Source organism: Callithrix jacchus, chromosome 12, assembly GCF_049354715.1.
Source record: "Callithrix jacchus isolate 240 chromosome 12, calJac240_pri, whole genome shotgun sequence".
In the NCBI taxonomy this organism is placed as follows: domain Eukaryota; kingdom Metazoa; phylum Chordata; class Mammalia; order Primates; family Cebidae; genus Callithrix; species Callithrix jacchus.
Window position 1 is genome coordinate 99,715,369 of NC_133513.1, and position 23,414 is coordinate 99,738,782.

Below are 23,414 nucleotides of genomic sequence, written 5' to 3' on the forward strand. Positions count from 1 at the left end.
AGGTCAGGAGTTCAAGACCAGCCTGGCTAACGAGGTAAAACTCTGCCACTATTAAAAACACAAAAATTAGCCAGGCACGGTGGCAGGCACCTGTAATCCTGACTACTTGGGAGGCTGAGACAGGAGAATTGCTTGAACCTGGGAGATGGAGGTTGTGGTGAGCCGAGATCATACCATTGCACTCCAGCCTGGGTGACAAGAGCAAAACTCCATCTCAAAAAACAGAAAAAAAAAAGTAGATGAAGAGAGATGGCCCAATCCTGTAACATCTTTTGGTCCCTAAATTTGGACATTTCAGAAGCTGATCCTACCTCCAGACTTTGCAGTTAAAGAAGACAGTCTAGCCAAGTGGCTGAAGAATGGACTGGAGTAAAACTACTTAAGTTCAAACCTTGGCTCTGTAACTTAGCCGTGTTAATGAAACTCTGTGTCTCACAATTTCAACCTGCAAAACAGATAGTAGAATTCCCCATGGAGTGCTGAGGATGGAATCAGTTAATAAGTGTTAAGCTCTTCTAATACTGCCTGGGACTTAGCATATGCTCTAGATATGTTAGCTATCCTGTTAAGTGAGCCCCTACATCCCCTTCGGTGATTAAGCCAGGTTGAGTTGGCCTTTCTGTTTACTGCAAATATTCAAGTCCTAACTATATACATGACAAGAAGTGGTTCACTAAAGTGTTTTTGTTGTTGTTTAAAATAAAATTTAAAATTCTTTGAACCAGGAGAAGCTATACCCGAGTGTTTGGTTTCTTTCTAATGGAGAGACTTGTCTGTGGAAATTGGCTTCAGAGTTGTTCCTGCATTGAAGACCAATCCTCCCATGGCTCCCCATCCTACAGGGAAAAGACCTCACTCTTTACCTTGGCATTGAGAAGCATCATACAACTATTCCCAATTCATCCTCCCTTCCTTGTCAGTAAGATGCATCATAATCCCTGAAGCCAAGTTAAAATATTTCAATAATAACCTGACCTCTGCATAGCTAATTCCCACTTCTGTGATTTACAGTGAATTTCTGCATTGGTGTACCTCTGAGTTTCTCACAATAAACATTTGATTAAATAATCCTAGGCTGGAAGAGTAAAGTGTATCACCTTTACAAGCCACTTCTCCCAAGCTTTTATTTTGTAGAATTGGAAAGGAAAACAGAGATGCATCAAATGTTGTGGTCTCAGTCACTTAAAGAACTGGTCACACAATGATAACAGATTTTAATGGCCATCTCTAGATATGGGCTGAGTTCCAATCCTTCCTTTGCTACAGATAATTATGTTGAACAGCCATTTTCAAATGATATTGGTGTTAAATAATTTATTTTATTATTTTTTCTTTTCTCCAAGTCACAATCCTTTGCTCCAAGAACTAGGTCTTAAGTATTTTAATTGAACAGTTTGAAATATTTATATATATTCTTTCTGTTTTCTCCTTCCCTAAATCCTCTTTCTATGGGTAAAAATGTGCTTTTTCTCCCAAAGTGGCACTTTATGTTGAATGCTTTAACCGAATCACAGGATTTGAGAGCAGGATGTGATCTTACAGATTTTGTATTGAAGCGTTTTCTAAAGTCCGCTCTGTAGGATAACAATGTTGTTAGAATTTTAATAGATTTGAAAAGGAAGAAGGAATCCTTTGGTAAAACATTTTAATGAATGGGGAATTAAAGAGTTTTCTTGCTCACTGGACATTCCAAACCTTCAACATACCAGCAAGGCACTGCTACTCTCTCGGCAAGAAACACCATGCAGTTTATTTCTTTTTTTCAGATATATTTGACCACAGAACCAAATTCTTAGAAAGGAGTACTAAGAACATTTTATTCTAAGGAACACATATGAGAAAATATTGTTGTGAATCTAAGCTCCTTATTTAAAAAAAAAAATGAGGAAAAGAGAAACTGACAAACTAGCCCAAGGTTTCAAAGCAAGGTAGTGACAGGTCTGGGTCCCTAACCCGGGTTTCCCACTGCAAATCAAACAGCCTTCACATCACCTGCATCCTGGTCCACATCCATCTTCCCTGACAACTAGTCCGTACTAATAATATTACCTTGCCTTTAGTATCTGTCCTCCAAAAGGCTCAAAGCACTGTCATATGTATTCCCTCATTTATCTCACTTGAGTAGCTCAGAATGGGTTTCAAGCAAGTTAAAGGAAGGAAGACTGTCACTAAGGTTCCCTGTCTGGAGGGCTACATGCTCTTAATGGCAACAGCAATATTAAAATCTCCCCACCCGCTATCATTCTTTACTACTATATTATTAAATATGTCTTTAGCACAGCTCAGGGTGACTACGGTCTTTCAAGAGCTGATACAATGGTAGTGGGTGATTAAAGAAAACTGAGCATAGCTCAAGCCTGTAATCCCAGCACTTTGGGAGGCTGAGATGGGTGGATCACGAGATTGAGACCATCCTGGTCAACATGGCGAAACCCTGCCTCTACTAAAAATACAAAAAATTAGCTGGGCATGGTGTGCGTAACTGTAGTCCCAGCTACTTGGGAGGCTGAGGCAGGAGAATTGCCTGAACCCAGGAGTTGGAGGTTGCGGTGAGCCGAGATCACGCCATTGCACTCCAACCTGGGTAACAAGAGCAAAACTCCATCTCAAAAAAAATAAAATAAAAAATAAAAGAAAACTGAGCATAAACATGCCAATTTGTCTCGATTCCTTTGGTTGGCCTGAAGCTTTGTTCATTTCCAGTTGCACCAGCCCTGACTCTGACAGAAGGCCATGAAATAGATGTAACTTTGTCACAGATCACTCCACCCCAAGCTGGGGCTTCGAAGGTGTAACGGGACCGTAATAAAGAATGTCGTTGCCTTAAGTAATAAACACCCATCTGGACCAAATAATACATTCATTTGCTGTACTAGCCCTCATTTTTTCTGGGAACAAGCTAAATTAATCACTGCATTCTACCTTCAGACCCAGATGAGACTGAGTAATGGACCACGGTCTTCTGGGAGAACAGAAGGAAGAGCACAGATGCAAATTCAGGTTCAAAGTAAAACGTTTTCTTTCCATACTGGCTAGATGCCACCGGGGCCAACCATCAGCAGTGATTTGTGTGATGGCTATGAACAAGCAATGCAAAGTATTTGTTTCCCAAACTTCCAGCAATGAGTCTACAAATGTTTCTGTGATTTTAAACTATGATTTCTAGGGTACCTTAAGTCAATGAAATTTTCTTCTTCTTTTTAAAATTTTTAAAATTTTTTTAAAGACAAGGTTTCACCATGTTGGTCAGGCTGGTCTTGAACTCCCAACCTCAGTTGATCTGCCCGCCTTGGCCTCCAAAGTGCTTGGATTACAGTCATGAGCCACCATGCCCAGCCAGGAATTTTCCTCCTAATGCTCCTGACAGTATATGGAATTTTGAGGGGGGGGGGCAGGTGATGATGCTATGTTTTAATAACATACACTATTAATTTACCTTCAAGATAAGAAAATATAAAAGTACTACCTTGAGAGTCAGGAGACTTGATTTCTAGCCTCAATTATGTAACAAATAGCATTTGATTTGATCAAGACTTATTCCACTTAAACAGTTTATTCTCAGCCGGGTGCAGTGGCTCATGCCTGTAATCCCAGCACTTTGGGAGGCCGAGGAGGGTGGATTACGAGGTCAGGAGTTCAAGACCAGCCTCACCAATATGGTAAAACCTTGTCACTACTAAAAATACAAAAATTATCCAGGTGTGGTAGCTCAAGCCTGTAGTACCAGCTACTTGGGAAGCTGAGGCAAGAGAATCGCTTGAACCTGGGAAGCAGAGGTCACCCAGTGAGCCAAGATTACGCCACTGCACTCCAGCCTGGGCAACAGAGTGACACTCCATCTAAAAAACAAATAGTCTATTCCCAAGAGTACGCATGAGATGAGTGTCTCCAATCGGCTGTTTCCTGATATGGTCTCCATTCCCACATACCTCGTGAAAGACAGCAGCACGCCATAATTCTTTTTTTCTAAGGTGCAAATCCTGCAAGCCTACTACTTCATTTATTAGTCAATCAAAGAAACAACAATTTATTTCGGTGCTCAAGAGGAAAGAAAACCCCAGCTCTGTTGTATTTATTGAGTTAACATGTTCATTTTTCTGACAGACCTTCCTAAGAGATTATCAAGGGTAATTTGAACAGCATTCAGTTTTCCTCTTACATAGTGATGCTATCCAATTCTTATCTAAGGCACAACCTCAGTGTTGTAAATTCTTGTCTTATTGGAAAACAAAACACTTCAGCCACGTCAAGAACAACAAGAACTTAAATGTATACAGACACAGACATACATACAGTTCCAGATAATTACCACAGCCATTAATCTCTCAGCAGCTGAAAATAATAACTATGAACACAGCTATCGTTCTTTGGAATTAATAGTGTAACTCAATGTGTGTTATTACCTCTAATGGGCTGAGGCTAACAGCCCACCTTTCACTATGTTAGGATCAGGTAAGGGTGGTAAGAAAGAGAAATTCAGCCTGGAGAAGCCAGAACAATCTTTTACCACTGCCTCTCCCAGGAGAGGAGGCCTGCTGTGCCCTTGTGTTATGTCTAGCATATGACTTCCCAGGCAGCTATCTGGTGTTGGTTCAAGACAGCATACTACAAAGTCACAGATGAAAATATTAGAGAAAGAGGCATGGAAACTCAATTAAAAAAAAAGTTATGTGTGTTATTTGTGCATCCCAAAGGCTTCAAAGTTGAGCTATAACTCTATTTAAACCTGCAGAGTCCCTTTCTTATAGCCACATATGTCTCCCTTGCTCTAGGATTAAGGCACAATACATTTACAGTTTCTAGTCACTTTAAATACATCATGCTGGCAGCAAGATGCCAAATGCACAGCTCTGAGCTCCGAAATCAGTTTGACCTCCACTAGGTGGCACTCCATATTAACGCAGTTCAGCACTTCTGGAAAGACAGCCCCGGGATGTCCGCAGCGGAGGGGGTTTAACTTTTGTTTGCCACTGTTTTCCAAAGGATATGCCTTTGGGGAAGTCTAAAAAACGAACTGTGCCTCAGAACTCTACAGACAACCAGGCTCATAAGTTTACAGGGAGCTGATTGGCAGAGAGGGAAAGCAAAGGCTGGTGCCACGCCACGGCATCGCCACTCAGTAAATAACTGATAATCAAACGGCACAGAAATGGACCGCAGCTGTTGCACCGACACACAACACATCCAAAAAATATCTTCTGTCTTGTTAGAAAACCAATAGATACGGCTTGAAAACCTTTACTATTGAAAAGCAAAAGCAAATCAATTATTAATTCATAAGAATGCTCCTATAGCAACAATGAGAGGAAGGGAAAAGAAGGGAAGGGGAGGGGAGGAGAGGGAAGAGGAGGGGAGGGGAGGGGAAGGGAGGGAAGGGAAGGTTGGAGCTGAGACTACAAGTGGGGGAAGGAAGGGAAGGTTGTAGCTGAGACTACAAGTGGGGGGGGAGGGAATGAGGTGGGAAAGGGGGAGGGAACAAGAGGAGGGTAACGAGACTGACCAAAGACAGCAGGGCAGAGTGAACTTGTGAAACAGAGATGAGAAATGTAAAGAAGAAATGACTATGAGAGTCTAAAAGAGTCCTTGGGAAAGGGGATGGAGAATGGCTTCTGTGAATAGCAGGCAAGAGTGTAATGAAGAAAGGGATTCAGGTCATACCTTGGGCAAAGCATATTTCGGAAGCTTCATCTGGGCAAACGCGTTCCTTCGGTAGGACACGTAGTAATGTGGCCGCCCTCCTGATGTCAGCTAGATCATAAAAGCAAGACTGTGAGAGGAGCTACTATAACAGGTACACGTCACAGAGCAGCCACCTGAATGGAAAAAAGTAGCTTCCAACACAACAAATGGCACTAATGTCTATTGCGGACAAGTGTAAAGTTTGGCATTCAGTTCAAACACAACTTATAAAGAGTACGTGAGCCACTCAGAGGCCCAAACTGAACCAACTAGACAAAAACACAATTCTTAAGTTTGCACTGTGGCTCAGATGCCAGAACGCATTTTGAGTTGTTTTTTGTTTTTTTTTTTTCAAATGATACTAACCTTGGGGCACACTGGCTCATTGCTATCACCGGCCCAGGTCTCTGGATCCAAGTCTATGACCCTATAAGCAGGTCCCTGTGCTGTATCAGAAGGAAATGGCCCAGCTCAAACAGTGGCAGAGCTGGAGCCTCACATCTCTGGGCACTGAATTCCAGTGTGATGGTGCTACATTGATGATTACGAGCATATGGCACAGACAGGAATGCTGGCACCTTAGACAGAAAACCAGGCTAGGACTGTTGTCCAAAGTCACTCTAGGTCTCTTCTATTTTATTATTATTATTTTTTAGATGAAGTTTCCCTCTTGTTACCCAGGCTGGAGTGCAATGGTGCCATCTCGGCTCACCGCAACCTCCGCCTCCCAGGTTCAAGCTATTTTATTGACTCAGCCTCTGAAGTATATGGGGAGAGATTACAGGCCCCTGCCACCATGTCTTGCTATTTTTTTTTTTTTAAGTAGAGACGGGGGGTTTCACCATGTTGCTCAGGTTGGTCTTGAACTTCTGACCTCTGATGATCCACCTGCCTCGGCCTCCAAAAGCGCTGGGATTACAGGCATGATATGGCCTGATAATAGCCATACCAGGCTTATTAAAAATTTTTTAGAGACAAGTCTCAGTTTATTGCCCAGGGCTAGAGTGCTGTGGCATAATCATGGCTCACTGTACCCTTCACCTCCTGGGCTCAAGTAATCCTCAGCAGCTGAGACTACAAGCAGGTGCCGCCACAGCCAGCTGTCCTCCAATCTTATCCAAAGCATGCAGCCTAATGAATCCTGGTGGGTGTGAGAGAGGGCAGGAAGGGGTGTGGTCTCCACCCCAGCATAAGAACAACATGCAGGGCACAGTGTCAAGGGCACCACCACCAGTCTCTCTCTCTCTCCTTCGCAGCCACTCTTAACCCTCATAAATGCCTGGAGTTTGAATGGCAGCTGGAGTTTGCATACTCAGAATGTCAATAAATGTGAATGTTTATCACATTAGGAATGTGACTTGGAAAGTTATCTTCACCATCATGTGGCCAGATCACCTCTTGGGTCTAATGAGGGGTTATGGGATGTTCATGGTGGCATGGGTAAAGACTATGAAATTCTAAATGCAGAATTTCTAACTGTTATTAGAAACCAGCAAAGGTTCCTGGGAGCAGCACTGATATATAAATGAATTATAGACAGAACCAATACGTGTAACTATTCAAATGTCACTTGACAATTTGATGCTGAAAATTTCACAGTATTAATTACTAATTTCCCTGAAGAATAAAGAAATGGGGACTGTGTGTGTGTGTGTGAGAGAGAGAGAGAGAGAGAGAGAGAGAGCATTTGTAAAACATTTTAAAAGTACACAGGCTGGTGGGCATTTAAACAAATTGCTTCCTCAAAGCATGTAATTAAATATTCTAAATCACAATTTATTGTCCAAATGAATATAATCCTGTCTAGAATGGGTCTCAATTGTAGTGAAATTTTATATCTATGTATAAGCTATTTAGCAATTGTCCCTTTGTCATTTTTAACATGGAAGGCAGTAACTAAATTTTCTAACACATTGCCCGCACAGGCTTAAATTTTCCTTGAATGCTGAAAAGCAGTGCAGCATATTTACTTCTTTTCTCTACTAACAACTCAGAAAACTTCAGCTTCTCACACTGTTCCCCACTCTCTCGGGGTGAAAACCTGGCTGAATACATACGCTCTGAAGTGTCTCTATTCCAGTCACAGTTGGTGCACGACCATAAAAACTGATTACTCTCCCCCTGGCCTCTGCCTCCCACTCTCTCCAGCCACCCCACAGCTTCCCTTCCCATTCTTGCTTCTCCATTTTTAAGGTGGGTATTGGGGAGGGGGCTGACTGGCTGACCCCTCCCCAGATAGAAAGAGACTGACATAGTTGTTCAGTCCCTTTGATAACTGGGAGCTTCTTTGGAATGCAGGTGTGGGGGACAGATGGAACTGCACATCATCCTAGAGACAATCTCACTCACTCTCTATGCGGTGCCTTCGTGACCCCATGTTGATAAGATCCTCCGGACACAGCCCAAAGAAACTAATTACTATTCTACTAGTATAGAAGATTCCACACTCAGTCATTATCCTTTTGTTGAAAAGACAGTGATTTCCCCCTCTCTCCCTCCCTCCTTTCTTCCCTCCCTCCCTTCCTCTCTTAATGGAGTGTAAAGCAGGCAAAAGGGACTGCAACAGGGATAGACAAGGGAAAAAAAAAATGTTTTTGAGACAATCAACAGAAGTGGATCTTTCATACCTGAACAAACACATAATCATCCTGAACAATCAAAGAGTCTGGGTCAATGTAGCCCGGAAAAGGTTTATTTCTGTTGGCCTCTGTACAGTTCTGCATTCGGCAAGTTAGATAATGTGAATCTGAAAAAAAAAAAATATATGGGGTTGAGGGGGATAGACAGTCAGAGCTTAGAGTCCGAATGGATATTTGCTATTTCCCTTACCATTTCCAATTCTTTAAACAAGCCTCACAATCTTTGTTGAATACGTTATTGTCACTGTTATTGTTATTTAAAGTATTACCATTATATTTCTTACTTACTTGCTCTCAATACCACCTACATCATCTTCTGGTGCTTCCATCAAGTCTTGATATCCTGGAATACTACATTCTTGCTAACTATTTTTTTCTCTCCCAAACCCAGGTGAAAATATTTTCAAAAACTGGCAGTAATACTTGTGATTTCATAGTCAATTGTTTCACATTAGTAGGTTTCACCTTCACACTTTGATCTTTGACAAACAGGAAAACACACATACATCTGATCATTCATCATCTAATGATAAAATGATGTTGTTATAAGTAATAAGAGTCTAGGTTAAGATAAGGGATTCTCTTCCACAATTCATTCGAAGTAAAACAGAATTGGGAGGAGTTCCTTGAGCCAAGACTTTGTTTTATTTTACAGTTGTCAATTGAGACCCTGGATGTCACCTGACGATAAACACAGTATCAGTAATGACAACTCTTACATCAATTTGGTCTCTATTGCTGGAAATATATTTTATCAGGGAGGCTATTTCTGTGTTTTGACCATACTATCCTGGCTTCTATCTAATCAGATTATCTTATTCCCTTACTTAAAGCTCCTTTTGACTGGGCACGGTGGCTCACACATGTAATCCCAGAACTTTGGGAGGCCAAGGTGGGTGGGTCACAAGGTCAGGAGATTGAGACCATCCTGGCTAACATGGTGAAACCCCATCTCTACTAAAAATACAAAAAGTAGCTGGATGTAGTGGCACATGCCTGTAGTCCCAGCTACTCGGGAGGCTGAGACAGGAGAATCGCTTCAACCTGGGAGGCTGAGGTTGCAGTGATAGAGCCACTGTACTCCAGCCTGAGCGATGGAGCAAAACTCCATCTCAAAAAAACAAAGCAAAACCACTTTTTGACTCACTGCATTTAGAATAAATTCAAACTCTCTACCACCCACCACACCAACCCTCCAACCTCCCCAACTGCCCACCATGCTAATCTTCTCTACTCTCTCTCTGATTCTTCGAATCCACCCTACTTTATGTTCAGGACGTTGGCCAAACGTTCTACCCCTTTAAAGACTCTCATTTGTATTCCCTCTGCCTAAAATTCTTCTCCCCAGGCTGTTCCCAAAGCAGGTTCTAGATTTCAGCTAGCTCACTGTTACATCTGAGGATCTTCCATGATTCTTCTTTATCACACACCATCCTATTAGTTCTCTCTATGGAATTTATCACACTATGAAACTACCTTGTTCATTCTTTCTTTCTTGCTGAACTCTGCTCCCATTACAATGGAATCTCCATTAAGACAAATGCCTTTCTTGTTGTTGCTGTTACTCATTGTTGTGCACTCCAGATGCTAATACTGTTCGCGGCACATAGCAGGCAATAAATGAATATTTGTTGGAACATGCCACATATTGAAATATATCCTTTTGAGTATAAAAAAGTTATTTTACTTGTTTTTGATGCTTAACGAGGAGGTGGGTTTGATTTTCAGATATCAAAGACTTATGCAGAAATCCACTTTTAGAAATGAAAATATAAGAATATGATTATTTACAGGAAATGGATGTGGGCAATGGTGTGTTGAGACAGCTAAGCTAGATACGAGGATTCACTAAAGACTTCTCTTAAGAATATCAGGAAGGCAGAATTGTCCAGGACCACCTTTACTTAAGGAACTTGTGTGCACCTGTATTCTGCAAAGAGTGCCAATGGGGGGGGGCATGCACTCTTGCTCCCTCTGACCAATGACCAATGGTTGCTGATAAACTCTCAGAAGATAATGGTAGAGACTCTCACACACCATCTTCCTTCACCCGGCTGCCATTTCCAAAGACAGGAATAGCTCTCAAGTGCTTTAACCTAATCTAGTCTAATCCTAACCTAGTCTAATCCTAGTGAAACCACCTCCAAAATTAAAGAAAAGTTCTCTGTTCTTCCTTCCTCATCTCCTTTTTCAGGCATCCCTGTAATTTCATTTTAGAGCAGAACATAGGATCCTTTTCCTTAAAGATCTTTTTCCTTAAAGACTCATCCCTTTCCAGAACAACCCTCCCACTGGCACACAAAATCTTTACCTCACAATTTTACGGTCCACCAGAAAGTTTACAGATTTTAAGTGACTTCTCTTTTCCAAAATGTAGCTTGGGGGTCATAGAAACAATGGAGATTGCGACAATAAGAACTAGGCTTGAAATCTGATGTGGTTATTTATTAGCTGTGTAGTTCATAGGAAATCCTTTCATCTTCCTGAGTCTTGCTGTTATTGCAATACCAGGGGTCCTGTCTTGGTTCTTCTGCTCATCATACAAAAAGCCAATCACTGAGACAATGGGTATTGCTAAGAAAGAAGACTATAATCAGGTGCCACAGTTGAGGAAATGAGAGATAAGTCTCAAATCTATATCCCTAACCAACTAAAATTAGGAATTTATACAGCAGGGAAGAAATGTAACCACGTGTGGGAAAACAGGTATTAAAGAGGTGTAAGGAAGAAGAGCTGGTCAGCAGGAAGCAAGCTGTCAGTAAGGCAATCAGGATGGGTGAGACGTCTAGTGTCTCACTGTCCAGATGCAATGATCTGGTAAGCTTCAGTTCCTTGATGCGATCTGGGAGGACTGATGGTTGGTTTTCTGAGAAAAGAATGCAGATAAGAACTTGGATAATAAATGTAACTTTCTCAAGTTTTAAGACTGGGATGATCAATTTCTGTGTTTATTCAAAAGAAAGTATAAACATCATGTTCTATGGGACATTTGGGCCAGTTTCGCTGCCTCCTTCGTCCATTAAAAGAGAATGTCAGTATCAACTATCTTGTACTTTAGCTATAAGAATTAAAATAACATATATGCTAAATGTTTTGAAACTCAAACTCATACAAATGTTATGATTAAGAATAATATTTCTGTTTTGCTACCTTTTATAATGATAAGTTTGGGGAACACACTAGTCCTTAAAAAGATTAGTTAAGCCAAATTTAAATATTCCAGTTACATTTCTGACTCAGGTACTCTTGGCAAGCTGCTGAACACCCATTCTTCTCTGCCTTATTGCTGAAAAAGGCAATTCTGGATCTGTCAGATCATCTTTTCTCCATGTGACTCAGAAGCTCCCATAGGCAAAGACGGATGTTGTCAGTCTAAACCCACTCAACCCTTCCTTCTCTACTTAACATTGGTTGTTTTAGAAGAGGTCATTTAAACCTGCTACTGGTGCATGAGAAGTGAGGGGAGAGCTTTTAAGAGGCGTCTGAGAGATATCAGAAGATAGAGCAGAAGATCTCCTGCCTCTGTAAACACTGTGTCTTAATGTGAATGGTTCTAGGCTTCCGGTTACCCAGAGAAGCCAATCTTACAGTCAAGCTTACATAATGAGTATGACAACCAGATGGAAAGTACACTTTCCCTAATGACATCATTGAGCTGTTGATGGTACTGAACCTAAAGCTGCCCAACCTCTGTGGTTCTTGTTATGTGAGATAATGAACAAAAACAAGGGTTAACACGGTGGGAATTTGATTAGGAGGTCTTGAGCTTCAAATTACAAATACAATTTCCAACTAGAATTTCTAAAACTAACATAATGAGGACTTGATGCATATACATTTCTTATTTTATCTGTATTAGTGTCTGATGGCTCTTTTCTTTTCCTTAAGACCTAAATCTCCTCTTCAAAGGTCCCTGTACAAACTTAAGATGGAAAATATTAACACCCCCTTTTCATGTTTCTAACTCATCTATACAAAAATTATTGATCTAAGGGATTTAGGGGGAAAATAAAGATAGAATCGAACATTTGTTGAGCATCTATGAGCCAGGCAGTCTGAAGCATGTTCATACAGATCTAGCACATTTAATCTTCACAGCACTACAGGGTATACCAACTGATTTTGCAGATAAAGAGAATGAAGCTAAAAGAAATAGTGATTTGTAGAAATGGTAGTATGTGGTTGCAACGGGGTTAGCCTGACTCCAACTCTGGTTTATTTCTACTATACTATATTGCATGAAAAATCCCTGCGAGTTAGGGGTCAATTTTTGTTAAATATATTTTGGCTTCTATCCAAGAATCAAACGGATACCCCTAGATACAAAACAAGACCACCTTAATATTTTTGTATGGTAATTTGCCAAAATGAATCAAGATACTTAAAAATGCAGGACCAGCCTGACCAACATAGTGAAACCCGTCTCTAATAAAAACACAAAATTAGCCGGCCATGGTGGCATGTGCCACTAATCCCAGCTACTTGGGAGGCTGAGGCAGGAGAATCACTTGAACTCAAGAGGTTACAGTGAGCTGGGATTGCAGCACTGCACTCCAGCCTGGCAACAGTAGCAAAGCCCCATCTCAAAAAGAAAAAAAAAAAAAATGATATCCTTTGACCTAGAACTTATTTCTGAGAATTCTGAGGAAAAAAATCTAAGATCAATGCAAATGTTTTTAATGTTAAAATTTTAGAACTTGCATATTTATCACTGTTATTTATAATAAAAATTTTGGAAAAAATGAAATGGCCCACAATAGAAAAAGAACTTAATAAACTATGGAACATTTAGAGTTTGCTATTAAGATCCTGCTTTTGTGAGGAAATGCTTAATACATTTTATATTGTGGAAGTCGGTTACCAATTAGTAATATTACACCAATGTTAATTTCCTAGCTTTGAAAATTATGCCATGGTTATGTAAAATGTTAACATTAGAGGAAGCTGGGTATAGAGTACATATATTCTGTACTATCTTGGGTAACTTTTCTGTGTATGTAAAATTATTCCAAAATAAAAGTTTTTTAAAAAGTAGGTTACCAAAATATGTGCATTATGGACCTGAGTTTTTCTGCAAGTTGTATATATAGATATCTATAAATATATGTTTGCACAGGAAAAATGAATAAAAGATACATATGAGATGTCAACAATAGCAGAGAGGCACTAATGTGAAAGAGCTGGACAATCTGTAATAACAAATCCCTAGTCCAGCCCCTCACAGCTGGGCAAGTAGAGGAGGGGATAGTCACGGTGGGCTTGTAAGATCAACGTTCTCTGATTTATCTTCTTGTTCTTTCACTACTTCCCATTCTACATACTGCTGTTGAGCTGTGCAATAAGCCTATCTTTGGTCTGAGAATTACCAAGTATAAAAGTAGGTGACACAAGAAAAGCCCGGGAAGAGGTCTTCAAACCACTTTTTGCTCAGAGTGGCTCAAAGTGAAATTTGCAACCTGAAGGGGAAATGATCCATTCTGAACAGCCTGCCCCTGGTAAAGTGTTCCTGGTTTGTTCCCTTTCTCCTCCCAATGGAAACAGAAAGAAATTGGCTGCGCTTCATAATGAGGGACCAATCACTCTTATTCCCCTTGGGGCTTGCTGTAATAGCATTAAGTATGATGAACTCTTTCCATATTCAATTCTGGTGAGTGTGTGATGTGATTCCATAGGAAGTATCTTGTAATTTGGCATTAATTAATGTCAATTAATGCATGGAACTGCTAGACATTAGAATTAATTTCATTACTTTTCCTACACAGATGTTTTCCTTGCCATAGGTAATTAGGACACTAGGCTGTTCTTTTCAAGCATCTTCACTCTGCAACAGCTGCTGCTTAGAATAATGCAATCCCCATCCACCCAAAACCTGTGCTGATCTAGGGAGCGGAAGCTCTTTTAAAAAGCTAAGCTCTGAACAGAGAATCAGAAGTTTAAATGCAGGCTCAAGGCCTGCTAGCTTGGTAAACCAAAGTAAATCACTCCATGTCTCCAAACTCAGATCTAGAAAATGGGAATAAACAATATCCATCTTGCCAGAAGTTATGACGTTTGATGACATTAGTCCTGAAATGTATTGAGTCAAGTGCCTGGTTAGGCTGTCCTCACATAATGGCAGCTATAGCTGGTATTTAAGTTCTCTCTCTTTAATCACCAATACTACTCACTGTGTCTCAAGCTAACCACCTATAAAATACTAAGGATATTTCTACCCGAAGCAGCAGTGGCTTCCTCCCTCCCTCTTTTTATTTTATACAAATCTCACTGGGTCATTCAGGCTGGAGTACAGTGGCAGTGATCTCGGCTCACTGCAACCTTCACCTCCCAGGTTGAAGCGATTCTCCTGCCTCAGCCTCCTGAGTAGGTGGGATTACAGGAGCGTGCCACCAAACCTGACTAATTTTTGTATTTTTAGTAGAGACGGGGTTTCATCATGTTGGCCAGGTTGGTCTCGAACTCCTGACCTCAGGTAATCCACACACCCCCGCTTCCCAAAGTGCTGAGATTACAGGCATGAGCCACAACTGGCCACTTCTTTCTTTTTTGGTTCAATTTTTGTTTGGGTTAAAGTTTTTTTTTAAGTAAGTTTTTAAAAACACCACGAAAAAATATTCTCCTTGTATAATAATTAATACAAATACAAACATTCTGCATAGGCAGCACAGGGTGTGGTAGTGGTCAGCAGACAGCACTGCAAAATAAATAGGCCTACAAGGAGAATGTGGAAGTCATCTTTGCACCCAACACACAGGCCAATCAGTGGGCATTCCATCTTCCTGTTGGAGTGATCTTCTAGGTCCTAGCTCCATCTCCAACATGGCAGGCAACTCTGAGAAGGTCATTTACCATGCTTGGGTTTAGACTATTTCCTTACATAATAAGAGTTATTAGAGTTTTAGAAACAAAAAGAATGTTAAAAATCAGACTGTGACTTTAAGATCCAACAGATCTTTATCATAAACGATCCACTGAAACCTGTTTCCTTCCCACTGCTGTCAAAACAGAACACAGCTCTGTGATGTTGCTGGCAAGTCCCTGTCTTGAGGGCTTTGCTATTTCTAAATAGCATGCTTATTCCTGGCTGACACCCTATGTTCATTCAGAGAGTTCTGCTGATTTGAGTTGCCTTTTCCTTTCCTGTTACTCAGTCCAAATACTTCCTGGACCTTCTTCTGTGGAGTTTTTCCTGGGGCTCAGATAAACCTTTCCTTCGCTAGAATGTCTTCACTGATAACAGCAGCAGCAGCATTAACCTCCAAAATAACCAGAGCAACCTCTCCTCAGGGTCAGGAACTGTGCTAAGTGGATCACATGTTTTTTCTCTCTTAAACTTTGTTAAAAATTCAGGCCGGGTGCAGTGGTTTATGCTTGTAATCCCTACATTTTGGGAGGCCAAGGTGGGTGGATCACTTGAGGTCAAGAGTTCGAGACCAGCGTGACCAGCAGAGCAAAAAAATATATTACAGATCTCTGGGATTCAATCCTTCCAGTCTATCATTCAACAAGTATTTATTTAGCACCAAATACTTTAATTTACCCTAATATTGTAGAAGTTTAAGCAAAGCTAGAAACTAGGCAGGCAAGCATAAGCACTTTAAAACTCACCTATTCCCATTGTTTCCGTTTGGAAACCATTTAAATCAACAATTTAAGCAATCTGTTTAAAAGCAGAGCAGATTTTAAAGCCCATACAAGCACACATAACTTATCCTTTTGTTCTTTCTATTGCTCTGTTGTTTTGAAACTTTTATATTAAATGTTCTCAACACACAGACATGCACACACACAAACATGTACACGTGTCAACCTACTGCTGTTCATATACACTTAATTGCTATCAGGATTCTAGTGCCTTCTGTCACATGTACCAGCTAGAAATTGAGAATGTCAAAAGTGAGATTCTAGTCTTGGCTCCAGAAATTCTACACAGAGGATAAGACACTTCTGTGAATATTGTAAACTTCCATCAAATGTTCTAGCTTGGCATGATGAGCTTGTGACTTAGCACTGCTTTCTTCTATGACATTTATTGATTTGAGACCAGTGTAATTGATTAAATTTCGTATTTTATTGTTGGCCTTTGGGCATTTAGGAGGCCATGACTACTACAGGGAAAATTCTGGGATCATAAAATTTTGCCAAGCATGAAACTAAAAACTGGGAACATGGCAGAGAAAACAGAAGCATATTACTAGGTGGTTCCAAAAAGTAACTGTGGTAATTGCCAAAAACTATAATTACTTTTGCAGCAACCTAATAATATAAATACAGAAAGATCACTGTCCAATTACAACGAAGCAGGGTGAGTATATTCTAGGAGAAGTGGAAGTGCTAGGGGCTTGCCGGTGAGACACAGCCACCCCTCATACCTCTGCACAGATGTTTTACTCTGTGCCGGAAACTTTTCCTGTGACACTGAATGTATTTGACTTTGCATCACACAGAGCTGTGGACTTGTTATTCCCCCATGGCCTATATCGTTTTCTTGAGGACACAGACTAGTCTACTATTCAGTCTATGTTATAGAGGGAATTACTTTTGTCAGGGATGGGGACATTATGGAAAAGCTAAGGAAAGCCTACAAGGCTGCCTGGAATGGTGACGAGGATAACTCATCATTCCAGAAAGAAGGAGCACTGGGCAGGAGCAAAGAGGCAAGAGAGAACGGGAGATGTTTGGGGAACACAGGCTGTTTGTTTTGCAAGAAAGTCCTCCTAGAAACCCACACTAACACCTAGTTTAGTTGGGTAAAGACAGAAAAGTATCCACAACGTCACACTGAATCATGGAGAACTGAGAAGCGTATCGCGTAACTTTGCAAGTTAAATTTACAAAGACAGTAGGGAGCCGTAGGAGAGTTAAAGAAAGACAGAGACAGATAGAGAAGGATAAAAGGAAGAAATCAAACAGGAAAGAAAGTGGAAAGGGCAGAGAAAGAAATGAAACCATTTAGCTCATGGAGGAGAAAGCATACAGTTTCCAGTTTCTTCTCCACATGTTTAATTTTTATCTTTTGAAGGGGATTGAGGGAAGAGGGTGTGCAAATTTACTCAGATGTGTCTACATGCTATAAGATTAATTTCAGAACAGAGACACACTGCCTCTAAGACATGTGCTACATTCAGTGAACAATTTCTTAATTACTTTTATCACCCTCCATACCAGGTATCATACTTGAAACATAGGAGGTGCTCAACAAAGAACAGTATGGAAAAGTCCTCGTCTCAGATAGTGGAATAAAGACAAATGACACATCTGCCTGCCCCTCCCTCTAATCCAGCCACCTGGCCTTCTGTTATGCCTCAGCCATGCCAAGCATGCTCATATCCCATAGCCTCTGCATGTACTCTTCCATCTGCCTGGAATGCCCTTCCACCAGACAGACACGCAGCTCTCTCCCATACTTCCATATAGACTTGGCTTAAGTACCAAATGCCACCTTGTCCAAGACTTCTTCCTGATGGTCCTCATTCTCTCATCACTCTCTATTCTCCGTACTCTGTTTCTCTCATACATTTGTAGATCCACTTCTCATGCAAGTGCATCATGCATTTTTTAATAACATTTTCCCTAACTAGCAGGTAAACTTTACGAGAGCAGAGCCTGCAGTTCAATTCCTTATCATCCCTCATTCACGCCTAGAAGAGCGTCTGATGTGGCGTAGATGTCCAACAATATTTTTTGAATGAATGAATAACAGGTCCAGAGTGAAACAGACCTGGCTTTAAATCCTAACTCTGAAACAATGGAAAAAAAAAAAACACTTAATCTTTGTAAGCCCAATTTCCCCATCATTAATATGAGGAAAATAAGAGTAGTATCTACCTCCAAGGGTTGTTATAAGTAGGGCAGCTGAAAAGTACCTAGTGTGCTCATAGGAGATAAATAACAGGAATATAATGCATGATCCTAGCATCACTGTTACTTGAGAATTTAGAGAAAAAAGGAAGGAAATAGATGAATAAATGCCAAGGTCTTTATGATACTACTTTTTTAAAAAAAGCAAGAATCAGAAACATTAGAAATTTTTCAACACTTGGGGATTGCCACGTCTGCATGTGGCATGGCTTGCTGCTATGGTATTCTGAGGGATCCCAAGGACCAATCAGATGCCTAGATCTTTGTCCTAAAGTTAAGGGCTATGAGTGAGCAGCTTTTCATACACCTCTGTTCTCTCATCCTCAGCATGGAAGATAAGGGCCCAGATCTTCTTGCAGGTGGGTGGGCAACTGGGAAGCAGAGGAAGTGGCCTATAATGGCTACAAAGAACCCAATCTGAAAGCCGCCCAGCTGAGCCTGTTGTTGTACTGTCACTATCAGGCTTTTCAATGCTGTGCTAGGAGGCCTGTGTTATCTTATTTCATGCTTTTCTGGTTGGTTGGTAGGGTTGTCTTCAGGCTACTAAATCAGAGGCCACATGGATATCACTAGTCATTGAAATCAAGATCCTTTTGCACTATGAAACATGGTGTCAGAATAACACTGCTAGGAAAACAAAAGCAAAGTACTAGATTCTGGCTATACTAGCTAAACCTTGATGCTTTATTTGGGGATAGAAGAGAGGTAAGAATGTATGCATTTTCTTAGCATGTTGTGAAGTGGTGAGGATCTATCAGAATCTGAAGCTGAGTTCTGACTTCTGAGGGGCAGGCAGATGGAAACTTCTAAGATCTTCCAAGCTCTACCTTGGAAGCTATTAATAACTTGCAGAAAAAGGAAGATTAATGAAGACTATGAAATGCAGGGTCTAAGAATGGCAACTGTTGTGCTAATGTTGGGACTTTGGCTGAGGCGGGGGTGCCAATTTGATATTTTTAAAATTTATATCAATGCCAAAGGTTTTGTCTTCTCTATTCAAAAGATTTGACTTTTTGAAGTTCACTGAAGAAGAGATAAAGGTAGAAAAGAAAAATTCTCAACCCCATTCCTAATTAAATACATACAGATTAAAACAATAAGGATATGCCTTTTTAAAATTTGCTCTCTGGTGGATTATATTTGAAGTCTTTGATAATGTCCAGGATTGCTGAGAGCTTGCAAACACAGACATTCTCATACTGAGAGACCATTCACTGTTGCAAATATTTCAGGAGGCAGTTTGACAATATCTACAAAAATTAGAAATGTATAAACTCTCTGACCCAGGAATTTTCCCTCATGAAATTCTCTTTCAGTAATGTTTGTTGCTTACACAAGCTTGAATGCTTACTAACCAAATAAACAATATGAGTGTATGTGTATATATTTGCATAGTTTGAAATAGCCAGAGGTATCTATATCTACAAAGATCTCTATAATTTAGTAACAACTAAATTAGATTTGTAAATTCAGTAATTACTAAATTATAGTTGACTTTATAGTGGGGTTCTATATATCAATTAACCATGAAGTTGCTAAATTTATATGTGCTAATAGGGAAAGATTTTTAACTTGCTTTTATATTCACAAACACTAAATTTGGCATAACAATTTTTCAACAAGTTTTTGTGAATATATGTGTGTGTATACATATACATTTTAATCTGTATAAGCCTAAACAATTTCTGGAGAAATACAGATATAATATATACAAATTATATGTGTATATATTATAGCTATATATACATATACGTGTGTGTGTATATATATAACTTCTTACCTTTTCATTGTTATCACTGCTATTTTTGTTGATATAAAAGTAAATCTGTTTTCACAGTGAAAACTCCAAAATACTCTGTAGCTGAGCTATTGAAGACTTTGAGAACTGAGGTCTCTATTACCTCCCTAAAGCATTTCAGCAGTGCTTACCTTATCCAGATTTTGACATACTTACTGTTCAATATGGAAAGTAGGTTGGAAAGCTAGAGGATAGGAAGTAGAAAACAAGATTTCCAGTTCTCACCCAAGACCAGAATGAGCGGGATGCACAGTTACATAAAGTTGTGAGCTTCTTTTATTTGATTTCAGCCTGTTAAAATGCTAGTTTCAGGTTCATCTCAGAGTTCTTGGGCAGTCATTTCACAAGTCATCTTGGGCGGATGGTTAAAGGGCCAAGGTTTGTTGTTCCCCAGTGAATGAGATTAGTCCTTGGGAAAGTAGTTATGAGGTTACTCAGTCATGCAAATAAACACTGAGACCAGTAATTGTGTCCCCTGTTCCATGTCCCTGCTGGCACAAATCACCACCAGTACAGACACATTCAGGTTACAGGTTGGGCCTTTTATTTTGGAAATAAGAGGAAAACGCCATAATGGCCAAAGATAGTATTGCAGGTTCTCTTACAGAAGACCATAATATACAACTATATGCCCATGTGTAATTGTCGTGAAAAATTTTCATAGAAGTTGTTATTTTCCTCCAAAATCAAATATGCATAAAATGTGGCACCCCATTTCAGAGAGTTATTAAGTCTCTTGCACTCACATCTGTTAGTGCTACAGGACTCCACTGACCCAGTGGTTAAAAATTCTTCTTTCAGTAGGTATACCTAAACAGTGACACACTAATATATTTATTAATTCGACAAATATTAAATGTTTCATCTGGGGGTGGTGGCTCATGCCTATAATCCCAGCAATTTGGGAGGTCAAGGCAGGAGGATCACTTGAGCCCAGGAGTTTAAGACAAGCCTGGGCAACATGGTGAGACTTCATCACTACTAAAAAGGTAAAATAAAATAAAAATAAATGTTTTGGGCTCTGAGCTATCTTTTGGACATAGAACAGAGATTAAATAAGATACAACTAGCCAGGCATGGTGGCACATGTCTGTAACCCCAGCTACTCAGGAGGCTGAGGCAGGGGAATCACTTGAACCCGGGAGGTGGAGGTTGCCGTAAGCCAAGATCTTGCCATTGCCCTCCAGCCTGGGCAACAAGAGTGAAACTTCATCTCAAAAAAAAAAAAAAAAAAGATACAACTTTTCACACAGCTTTTAACCCAACAGTTTGGTCCACATTTTCTCTTTAACTATATGGATTACACACACATATACACAAATGCACCTATTTTAGGCAAATCAACAGAATACAGGTTTCCTTTTTAATGTACTGGGCTCCAACCATGCACACACATACCCACACACACACACAAATGAATACTTAAACAATAAAATATTTGCTTCCTGATTGAGGACCTGTCAATTTGTTATCTTTGAACTCAGAGGCCAATAATAAACGTCATATCCAATAAATATGTTCAAAAATGTCCAATAATACCTCCTATGATTGATTGTAATTGAGTATGCTTTTTATCGCACCTCCCAAAGCAAAAAGCAATACAAGAAGGAATAACATCCTTGTCACAGATGTAAACTATAAGATATCCACATATTAGAGGATAGTTGGTAAGACACGTCAGTGCCAATCATAGACTCTCACAGAACAAAAGCTTTCTAGAGGATCTAAGATAAAGTACTAGTTTATGTAAATAAGCACACATTCCCACACAGACACTTGTCATTTGGGGGGCAAAGGTTCAGAATCTGTGCCAAGGACCCTATCAGCAATCTGAGAAAGCCTGTGGACCCACTTTTTTCAGAATGTTTTTAATGCATAAAATAAATTAACCAGAACAAAAGAAAAACTAATTCAATTACATTTAAAGTTATTAAAAGATTAAAAAATAAATATATAATACCCTTATAGGTACTTTTAAAATTAATATATTACATAACAAGATCTATTGGCAGGTCTGATAACTACAATAATTTTGAGGAAAGAATCAGCATAAATAATATTTTCTGATATGACTGTACTATGATATAAAATTTGTGATTTCTATTGCGACAAAGTCACTCATATTGTTAATACTACTCCAGTTTATTTCTAACTCTTATAATTGAAAGTAATCTTGTAAGTTACAAGGTTTGTAAAAATAAAGATATATTTTTTTGTCTCATGTAAAAAACTAAAGCTTTCCAGAGCTCACCTCCCCTCACATATGGGGACTTCAATGGAAACAGAAATTAAGTGTAACATGTAATCTATGGACATCTGAAATGAGACCAAGGTGAAATTTTGAATAAGCAATCCACTGAGGAGAGAGATAGCATGGGGAGAAATGCCAGATATAGGTGACGGGGAGGAAGGCAGCAAATCACACTGCCATGTGTGTACCTATGCAACAATCTTGCATGTTCTTCACATGTACCCCAAAACCTAAAATGCAATTAAAAAAAAAACCACTGAAGGACTCACAACAAACTCCATGGGGAAGAGCCCAACTGGCAAGTGTGTCAAATATCTTAGTGTCTTGACTACAAAATATGTCAACACACTAAAATCAGAAAATAATTTCTTGTTCAAAGTCAAGAACACGATGGTCAGGTGCGGTGGTACACACCTGTAATCCCAGCACTCTAGGAGGCCGAGGTTGGTGGGTCACTTGAGGTCAGGAGTTTGAGATCAGTCTGACCAACATGGTGAAATACCATCTCTACCAAAAATACAAAAATTAGCTGGATGTGGTGGGAGACACCTGTAATCCTAGCTACTGGGGAGGCTGAGGCAGAAGAATTGCTTGAACCCGGGAGGCAGAGCTTGCGGTGAGCTGAGATCCCACCACTGCACTCCAGGCTAGGCAACAGAGCGAGACTTCATCTCAAAAAAACAAAAAAAAAAAACCATTATATTATTGTAGAGTATATCTGGTATACACTCTACAAGATATACAACCTAGAATAAAATCAATGGGCTCATATACATAAACAATAATGATGGGGGCCAGGTACAGTGGCTCACCCATGTAATGCCAGTACTTTGAGAGGCCAAGGAGGGTGGATTGCCTGAGGTCAGGAGTTCCTGAGCAGTCTGGCCAACATAAAGAAACCCTGTGTCTACTAAAAATACAAAAAGTCAGCTGGGCATGGTGGCGGGCACCTGTAATCCCAGCTATTAGGGAGGCTGCGGAAGGAGAATCATTTGAACTTGGGAGGTGGAGCTTGCAGTGAGCTGAGATCAAGCCATTGCATTCCAGCCTAGGCAACAAGAGCATGACTCCATCTTAGGAAAAAAAGAAAAAAAGCAATAATGAGTGGAGAAAAAAAAGAGAGGATCTCAATTAGGAAATGAGAAGAAAAAATGCCAGGAGGAGTGGCTCCTCATGCCTGTAATCCCAG

General features: G+C 40.1%; 1 protein-coding gene across 6 annotated transcripts in view; it reads right to left on the minus strand.

The window, feature by feature from the left end:
- The window catches only part of SORCS1 (sortilin related VPS10 domain containing receptor 1), a 613,910-nt gene that overhangs the window by 138,538 nt on the left and 451,958 nt on the right, over positions 1-23,414 (minus strand). For all 6 annotated transcript variants that reach the window (XM_035269025.3, XM_035269024.3, XM_035269023.3 and 3 more), the window contains exons 7-8: positions 8,307-8,425; positions 5,659-5,748 (exon numbers count right to left, since the gene is read on the minus strand). In XM_035269025.3, the coding sequence (XP_035124916.3) occupies positions 5,659-5,748; positions 8,307-8,425 (209 nt within the window). The remainder of the gene's footprint in view (positions 1-5,658; positions 5,749-8,306; positions 8,426-23,414) is intronic.